Raw genomic sequence first — 10,011 nt, forward strand, 5'->3', positions numbered from 1 at the left:
ATATACATACATATATATATATACATATATATATATATACACACACACACACACACACACACACACACACACAGATCACGAGACATTGAGCGTTCAGTGTTTCTGAAGAGAAACTGCTCTCTGTGTTTCTGATAAACGCAGCACTTGTCGCAGCATGAGCTTCTGTCACTGTTCAGGATTGTAGAAACCGTACAGTGACTCTTTGGCTGATCACGTTACTGAGTTACTGGCTCTTTCTGCAGGATATCAAACATGTGTCACGTCTAATTGACGGCTGTTATCGTGTGTTTATCAACCTCTGACAGGACTGAGAAACTAGCAACAACTTTGAGCTCTTTGTATCGTAATACTTTGTGGTTGTAAATAAATTTGTAGTCAGTTATTCATATTGAATTATTTGTCAATTTTCCGTCCCATTTGAATAGAATCAGCTGTTTATGTTCATCATTCAAGACTTGAAGGCTCTTTTCCTCCTCAGATCATCAGACAAGTGGATTATCAGAAAGGAACTAGTGCAGATGTGGGCGTGGCTCTCAAGTGTATGCAGATTAGAGTGGGCTCAGGGGGCGGAGCTTAAGAACACTTCAACATTATGATGTCAAATAATAAAAATACAAAAAAACATGCAGGGTTGAATTGTTCACAGTAAGTTCTGTGAGATGCATTTAGAGACTGGATGGGGTGAATTTTTATTTTATGCCAACTTTAACAAATTATAAGAACATTTACTGACTTTAGTCTGACATTAATCAACTTTATTTTTAATACTCCGTTAAAAACATTTCTTATCTCTGGCTGCCTATGTATTTTAACTGTATATAAATTGCTATATTTAAATATATTACATATATTTCTTAAATTAACTGCAATTCATATATTTATGTAATTATACATATATAAATACATATACATTACATTAAATTCTGTTTCATAAAGAAAGATGAAAAGAAGGGTGTGAGGGATAAAACTACTATCAGTTCAGTGGTTTCAAGTTTTAATTTATAAAACTCTTCCAGGGTTTTTGAAAATATTTTACATTACGTTTTCACCAGAAGGTCTAGTTAGTTATTACATTTGAATAAAACAAGAGGTTAAAAATATGTGACCCTGGAGCACAAAACCAGTCATAAGGGTCAATTTCTCGAAATTGAGAGTTATGCATCATCTGAAAGCATAATAAGCTTTCCATTGATGTATGGTTTGTTAGGATAGGACAATATTTGAAAATCTGGAATCTGAGGGAGCAAAAAAATCTAAATATTGAGAAAATCATCTTTAAAGTTGTTCAAATGAAGTTCTTAGCAATGCATATTACTAATCAAGTGCTCCAGGGACACAAATATATATGCACAGATGAATGTTTCATGTCTTTCCTGTAGCTCAAACTCTTAACTCTGTTCACTTGCAACACAAAGGTCATGGGTTCGATTCCCAGTGAAAGCAAGAACTGATCAAATGTAAATGTGTGCCTTGAATGATAAAACTACCAGCCGAATGCATAAATATGAACGATGTTCATCACCCTGATGATTCACGTTAGTGAACGAGGATCAAATAAGTGATCATAGCGTCACAGTAACATCCTGTAAGCGACCTTTACTTGGTCCCAAGGAAGGTGAGCTCGGCCCTGAATGATTTCTGAAGATCATGACACTGAAGACTGGAGTAATGATGCTGAAAATACAGCTTTGATCACAGAAATACATTACAGTTTAACAGATATTCACATAGAAAACTGCTGCTTTACATTGGAATAATATTTCACTATTTTTACTGTATTTTCGATCAAATAAATGCAGCCTTGCTGAGCAGAAGAGACTTCATTCAACAACATTAAATCTTAATTATTCCAAACTTTTGACCAGTATCAGTCAACCATTATTGTGTGTCAATTAATACTTTATAAAGCAAGTAAAGGAAGAAAGATAAATGAAGGCAAGTATGTAAAGGGATAGATGTACCATCTGTTCAATGGGTTTACCATCTTTTTATAAGAGCTTTTTGTCAAGTGAAAGTGTTTAAATAAGTACAACATACTGAACTGAATGTCTGTCTGGATGCGTGTCATTAAAACACCCTCATGTGTCTCATGAACTCACCATGTGTTCATCAAAACCTGCCAGCCGGATGATCTTCTCAGCCACCTGAGCGTTTCTCTAGTCCATCTTGACGGAGTAAATGCGGGTTAGCAACTTCATAAAAACACCCAGAACACACTAGAAGCTGCACAACAACACCTTAGAAACCACATAGCAACACACTGAAAATACTCAGAACACCTTAGCAACTGCATAAAAACACTCAAACAGTCAGAACCATGTTTCTACACACTAAAAACACTTTAGCAACCACTCATATATTGTTCATAGAAAGCAAAAACACTTGCTGCTAGAGGTTCAGCACATCACTATCAGCACTAGTACAGTACTAGTGAGGGCAATCTTAACAGACACTACTCTATAGCAAAATACTTCCGTTTCAGCTTATGAAAACATAAATAATTCATTTTCGTGTTTGCTCTGTGATGTGACAGAACACCTGCCAGAGTCGTAACTGAAGACACGAGCTGATCTCAGATCAGTTTCATTCAAACAAACACAAACACAAACACACAGATATCTGATGAGCATGAAATAAAGGACTTTAGCAGATCCGGAACTCTCTTGACCCACAAGAGAGACTCTGAGGACTACGGTGTTCAGAAGAGAGACGGACCGACAGAACGCGACAGGTGTGCACACACGCTCATGCAGCAGCCAATCAGATTCCTCCGTCTGAATAATGGCTGCAGCGCACGAGGCCTCCGCTACACCTGCGTCTCACCTGAACGTCACGTGACCGTCTGACCTGAGCGAGGAATGAACGCTGGACACTTACAGAGGAAACCGAGTGCTGTTTGTCAACGAATGGAATGAAAACCAACGGAATGTACAACAAAACTATTCTTTAATTACAAATAAACATTGGATTTAGTACAGGCATCAAAGTCAATATAAAAATCAGTACAAACATAAAAAATGTCAGGTGAAATGTTTAAATGGAAGAATCCTTTCCCCGCTATTTACTCTCAATAGATTAGAACGGTAATGCAACATATGCAACTATTAAAAAAACTAAGGCATCAGTTCTGAGATTTTACACAATTTGGCAACCGCTCGGCATATTTTGAAAAACTGAAAAATAGAGAATACAACCAAAATATACATGACCTGTTCAGTTGTTGTTGTTTGTGTGTATTTTTATGACCTTTTATATTTTTTTAAATATATTTATATATATATATATATATATATATTTATTTTATGTATTTTTTTTATTAATTTTATTTCCTCATAAATATATAGTAGAATTGATTTGTATCAAAGTTGAGGTTGAGTGTGTAACAGGGCTATTTTTTCTTTAATAGGCAAAAATTATATAAAAATGATTTGCAATGATCTCCATTTTCCCAAAAGGCATAGAAAAACTGGTCATTTTGAAGATGCCGTTTCATGCCGTAATTTTGCATTGCGTTTGTCCATTAATCGTGTCTCAGCAGTTTTGTCTCAGCAGCATCCTGATGAACTTTTTCAGCTCTTTCTCATCACGGGACCATTTGAGGAGTCTTCTGAGGAGCATGCGTCCGTTCTGCATGTGTCCCAGAGCGATGTAGGAGCCCGTGTGCTGGCCGTCCAGCGCGGGACAGGGGCATCTGTGTGGCAGCCAGAGGGTGCTCTGCTCCATCACAGCCCGCTGCTCACCGGCCCAGCGGAGAACACGACTGCGTCCCTGAGGAACCACACGCACATCTGTCCCGACCAGAGACCAGGAGCCTATCCGCAGTCTGAACGCTGGATGGGAAGAGGGCAAACCGAACAGGAATTAAAAGCTAATAACAGGGACGTTTGGTGGTGGAAACAGCAACATTATGAAATTCTAATTTTATATGTGACACACATGCATAGTTTGATATGCAATGAAATGCAATTAAAATGTGAATGACACAGAAATGAAAAAAAGTGAAAATAGAAATATAGAATTTACAATTTGAGCAACTGTAATCAGCCATCATAAGAAAACATTTCAACAGCTTTTACTTTTGTGAAAATTTACCCCTTCAGTTCTCCAGATGTTAACTGATGGACTGGAGTGCTGTGGATTACTTGTGGATTATTGTGATGTTTTTATCAGCTGTTTGGACTCTCATTCTGACGGCACCCATTCACTGCAGAGCATCCATTGCTGAGACACTGATGCAATGCTACATTTCTCCAAATCTGATGAAGACACAAACTCATCCTGATCTCAGATGATCTGAGGGTGAGAACATTTTCAGCACATGTTCATTTTAGGTGAACTATTCCTTCAAACATTTCGAGATCATGATCAGTTATTACTGGACCAGATGAAACAGTCTCAGTGCCTCACCAAACTGACTCTTGCAGAAGTTCTGCTGGATCTCCTGCTCTCCTCCCGAGTCTGGACTGCAGACTTCACACATTACAGAACCTGGAGGAAAGAAAGAAGAAATGGAGGAAAACCCTTGATGTACAAATGTATCCGAACTTGTTCTGATGCCATCAAATATCTGGAAAAAAATCAAAAGGTTTTGTTTGGGACCAAGATTTTAATAATCCAGACAGGTCGCAGGAGTTTAATATGTTCAAACCTTCGGTCGCGTCGGTGTTTTCACCTCGGTTCGAGTCTCTTTCTCCGGGGATGCAGAGCTCCGATGCATCTGGAAACCGGCTGCAGTTGAACATCTCCGGCCACGGAAACCCGAACGCGCTCATGACGGGCAGACACGCGTCCCGCACCGCCTCACAGAGACTGCGGCAAGGGCGCACCGGAACCGTGACCTCCGGTAAACACACGGGTGCGAAGAGCGAGCAGAGGAAGCGCCGCGTGTCCGGGTGACAGTGCTTGCCGAGCAGCGGCATCCAGGCGGCGGACTGCTGCTGCGCTTCTCTCGCGCTGTCGTGACCCAGCAGGTTCGGTAAGCGCATCTCTCCGTAGCCGATCCCGAAACACAGACCCATCGTGTTCGGAACCGGTTTACACGCCGAGCGCACGGTGCCGAACTCCGCCAACGTGACGAAGTCAGACACTGGGTTTGCTGGCAGACCTTCTTCATCATCATCAGCAGCATCTTCATCAGCTCTGGACGCGCTGGAAACCAGCAACACGATCACACACAGAGAATGAAGATTAAACATGATGGAGACGCGCGTGCAAACTCATGAGTGTGTGTGTGTGTGTGTGTGTGTGTGTAAGAGAGAGAGAGAGAGAGTATGAGTGTGTGTGTCTGAGTTGTGTGTGTGTGTGTGTGTGGTGTCTCCACATCCTGTGAATCAAACGCATCAGATTCTTTATTACCGGCCGTAAAACACTTCAGAAGTCTGTGTGAGGCTTTCTGTCTCCAGTCGAGCAAGGTTTGGTTCTCGTGAGGGTCTGAGAATGTACTTGGGTTTTAGTTGGGAAAATAAAAACCTAAAAACAAAAAATGTCTAACAACACAAAAAACAAGGTTTCTAATAACTTAAAAGCAACGTTTTTACATTACTTTCAACTCAGCTTTGGGTCAAATATGGATTAACCCAACTTTTGGGTTAAAAAATTTAATTTAAAAATGCAACCCAACGGTTGGGTTAGTCCATATTTGACCCAAAGTTGGGTTGAAACAAAAAGTGTACAAACAACGTTTCTAAAACGTTCTGGGAGTGTAGTTTTATGAATGAATGAGGCATTTATATAGCGCTTGATGTGCTACCCAAAGCACTTTACAATCATATCTTTAGTTTAGTTTCAGTTGCAAAAATAAAAACTTTTCTAAAACGTTAGGAAGTGATTCCCAAAGAAATAATCAAATGATCCTGCTTTCACACGACTGCAGTTTCTCACTGTGACCACTAGATGGACACATTCAACATATATGACTACAAGAAACAATGAAGGCCATTACTGGATCCCAATAAAACAAAAAGACATAATACACTGTGGAACTAGTGAAAGTGTTAGTGTTTACTGCCCGTGTGTCTCTACATAGTGTTAAGCATAAGTATTTGTGTAGTAAAGCTGTCATAACATCACTATGAGCACATATAAACCCTAGTGAACTGTGGACATGTGCAGCTGTCAATGCAAACAGATTCAGATTCATTCTCAGCGACTGCAGGCGTGAAATATCTCAGCATGCTTCACATGCAGCAGATATACGGTGCAATAATTCACTAATACACAGAAAACAAAGAGCTACCACGACAATGATTAACAGTATTTATGAATATTAGATGCATTTGTTAAATATGAAAACTTAACTTCTTAGTAAGTGTGTTAATCACCTCTCAGTCACAAGTCTCTCTCGCCTTGAACCTGCACTGACATTTCAGGAGCGGCTCTCTATATTTAGCACACAAACACAATCCTGAATCTGATGAGCTACTTAAGGCCTCTCAAAGCCATGGTGATCAACTTTTTACAAACATATTTCACATGACAAAGCTTCAGCTCATCTAAGAAAGCCACAGAAATATATGAAATATATCAAGCCTGATCTTAGAATCGCAAACTATACAAACCCTGTACACTTCAGAACTGTGTTACTGGTGGTACAAGCTGAAAATGTTATATAATAACAATAAAAAATGTCATTGCCTCCTTAAACTGAATCGCTTGCTGTATTCCTCATTTGGATTAAAGTAGTGACAGATGCTATTAAATGTGTTGGTTTATAGAATGTGACATCAATATTTACAGTAAAACATATTTTTGTTAGCTTTGTTGTTTCTATCTTGGGATTATTAGTTTTATATATATCGATGACTCATTTTGTTCTGTGTATTTTACTCTATTCTGGCATCCTGATAACCCAGCTAACAATGTTTTTAAAACGTTCTCTCAGAGTTACGAACAAACTTTCCTCCAGTAACGTTAAATAAACGTTCCTTCAGAGTTATTTACTTCTCAAAACGTTAGCAGAAAAACAAAGGAACAAAAAAAGGACTGGAGATAGATGTCGAAAACCTTTTTGCTCAGGGAATCGTTTTCTGAAACGTTTTATTTGGACGTTCATCTGACGTTTTTTAAATGTTGCGACTTGTTTCAGAGAACATTCAAAAGTAACGTTCTCATAATGTTTGCAAAATGATACAATGGAATGTTCACTTGCATAACAAAAAAATGTTTAAATAGACTTAAAGACTGGAACATTCAGAAATAAGTGTTACAAAGTGTTAAAAAGTTATAACCAGTCTTGCAGAAAAAATGAGATGGCTAGCTGTTTCCATGCTCGTGTCCTCGGTTAATACCCATAACCCCTCACTAATGTGAAGCTCTGTCACGCTGCCTGGAAACAGATCCCAGCATGTGTTTTTGTGTTGATTGTCCTGGCAAAAACTCACAGAAGAAACGCCAAGCTTTTTAAATAGAGCTGGTCTCTTGAGACGCCCATGTAACAGTGAGAGCAACAGATGACAGCAGTATTTATAGACGAACACCTGTGGACACTGGAGACATGAAGGAGATCCGATCAAACCACTACACCCCGATGAACCTCTCACTTCAGATATTAAACAAGAAGCTTCAGTGATCTTTGGAGATAATCAAATCTGATTTTGTCCATCAGTTCATCTGTGTTACAGAAACATCATGATGAACATGAGAGGATAAATGATCTCAGCTGACGGGGAACGTTCTGGCAAGGTTCTCTCAAAGTTAGGAAAAACGCTCTTCTAGTAATACTAATAGAAAGTTCATTCAGAGCTATCTGGTTTTTAGTAATGATCTTAAAACATCAGCACAAAAACTTGAAATGAAACGTTTTACTTCTGAAACATTTTAGTTGGATGTTTTTTTTTTTTTTAAATGTTACAACTTGTTTCAAAATAGTTAGTTTTTAAAAATTTTTTTTTTTGGTTATGTGAACGTTAAGTGAACGTTCCATTGTATCATAATCAGTGTTGGGGGTAACGCATTACAAGTAACGCAAGTTACGTAATCAGATTACTTTTTTCAAGTAACTAGTAAAGTAACGCATTACTTTTTAATTTACAAGAGAATATCTGAGTTACTTTTTCAAATAAGTAACGCAAGTTACTTGTTTTTTTTCCAATTTATTGATTGACAGCTCTCCTGTCCCCATGCTGAGAGAAATCAGATGTTACTGTAGTTCTAAAATAAATATGAATATGCATTAATTCATCTCACTCACAAAAAAAACACACAGATTCAGTATTCCTCAAAATGAATAAAAATAATGCAACTCAGAATATGACGCAAACCTGCAATAATTAAATGTTAAACAACACAAATATCCTTTATGTATTTAATCCTATTCTATTTGCTTCTGACCTTCGATGATCCAGTTCAAGCGTACGAATAAGCACAAATTACTCTAGACAAACATTTGTGTGTCTTTGTTTATTGCTGAAGTGTGTTGAAATGTCGTCTTCTGCGTTCTACTGTACGGACGTAAATGTACTTTCCCTTCAGCCTGAGGCTTATTCATTTCACTTTTGGTGTGAAAAGGCTTTTATATTTGCCAAAAATATAACTTTTTTATTTTAAAAACAAACAAGCAAGCCCTGTCCAGATTTAAAAAGTAACGTCAGAGTTATTTACTTCTCAAAACGTTAGCAGAAAAACAAAGGAACAAAAAAAGGACTGGAGATAGATGTCGAAAACCTTTTTGCTCAGGGAATCGTTTTCTGAAACGTTTTATTTGGACGTTCATCTGACGTTTTTTAAATGTTGCGACTTGTTTCAGAGAACATTCAAAAGTAACGTTCTCATAATGTTTGCAAAATGATACAATGGAATGTTCACTTGCATAACAAAAAAATGTTTAAATAGACTTAAAGACTGGAACATTCAGAAATAAGTGTTACAAAGTGTTAAAAAGTTATAACCAGTCTTGCAGAAAAAATGAGATGGCTAGCTGTTTCCATGCTCGTGTCCTCGGTTAATACCCATAACCCCTCACTAATGTGAAGCTCTGTCACGCTGCCTGGAAACAGATCCCAGCATGTGTTTTTGTGTTGATTGTCCTGGCAAAAACTCACAGAAGAAACGCCAAGCTTTTTAAATAGAGCTGGTCTCTTGAGACGCCCATGTAACAGTGAGAGCAACAGATGACAGCAGTATTTATAGACGAACACCTGTGGACACTGGAGACATGAAGGAGATCCGATCAAACCACTACACCCCGATGAACCTCTCACTTCAGATATTAAACAAGAAGCTTCAGTGATCTTTGGAGATAATCAAATCTGATTTTGTCCATCAGTTCATCTGTGTTACAGAAACATCATGATGAACATGAGAGGATAAATGATCTCAGCTGACGGGGAACGTTCTGGCAAGGTTCTCTCAAAGTTAGGAAAAACGCTCTTCTAGTAATACTAATAGAAAGTTCATTCAGAGCTATCTGGTTTTTAGTAATGATCTTAAAACATCAGCACAAAAACTTGAAATGAAACGTTTTACTTCTGAAACATTTTAGTTGGATGTTTTTTTTTTTTTTAAATGTTACAACTTGTTTCAAAATAGTTAGTTTTTAAAAATTTTTTTTTTTGGTTATGTGAACGTTAAGTGAACGTTCCATTGTATCATAATCAGTGTTGGGGGTAACGCATTACAAGTAACGCAAGTTACGTAATCAGATTACTTTTTTCAAGTAACTAGTAAAGTAACGCATTACTTTTTAATTTACAAGAGAATATCTGAGTTACTTTTTCAAATAAGTAACGCAAGTTACTTGTTTTTTTTCCAATTTATTGATTGACAGCTCTCCTGTCCCCATGCTGAGAGAAATCAGATGTTACTGTAGTTCTAAAATAAATATGAATATGCATTAATTCATCTCACTCACAAAAAAAACACACAGATTCAGTATTCCTCAAAATGAATAAAAATAATGCAACTCAGAATATGACGCAAACCTGCAATAATTAAATGTTAAACAACACAAATATCCTTTATGTATTTAATCCTATTCTATTTGCTTCTGACCTTCGATGATCCAGTTCAACCATA

The 10,011-nt window shown here is 37.7% G+C and overlaps 1 protein-coding gene across 1 annotated transcript; it reads right to left on the reverse strand.

Moving 5' to 3' along the window:
* Positions 1–3,376: 3,376 nt before the first annotated feature.
* Positions 3,377–5,227, reverse strand: sfrp2l (secreted frizzled-related protein 2 like). Its single transcript, XM_016503651.1, has 3 exons — positions 4,649–5,227; positions 4,408–4,488; positions 3,377–3,830 (listed from the first exon to the last, which is right to left on the reverse strand). The coding sequence occupies exons 1-3, from the start codon at positions 5,193–5,195 to the stop codon at positions 3,532–3,534; spliced, it is 927 nt and encodes a 308-aa protein (XP_016359137.1). The 5' UTR covers positions 5,196–5,227; the 3' UTR covers positions 3,377–3,531.
* Between the last annotated feature and the right edge of the window lie 4,784 nt (positions 5,228–10,011).

This window comes from Sinocyclocheilus anshuiensis, unplaced genomic scaffold (assembly GCF_001515605.1).
Source record: "Sinocyclocheilus anshuiensis isolate Anshui unplaced genomic scaffold, SAMN03320099.WGS_v1.1 scaffold2055, whole genome shotgun sequence".
NCBI classification, from domain to species: Eukaryota; Metazoa; Chordata; class Actinopteri; order Cypriniformes; family Cyprinidae; genus Sinocyclocheilus; species Sinocyclocheilus anshuiensis.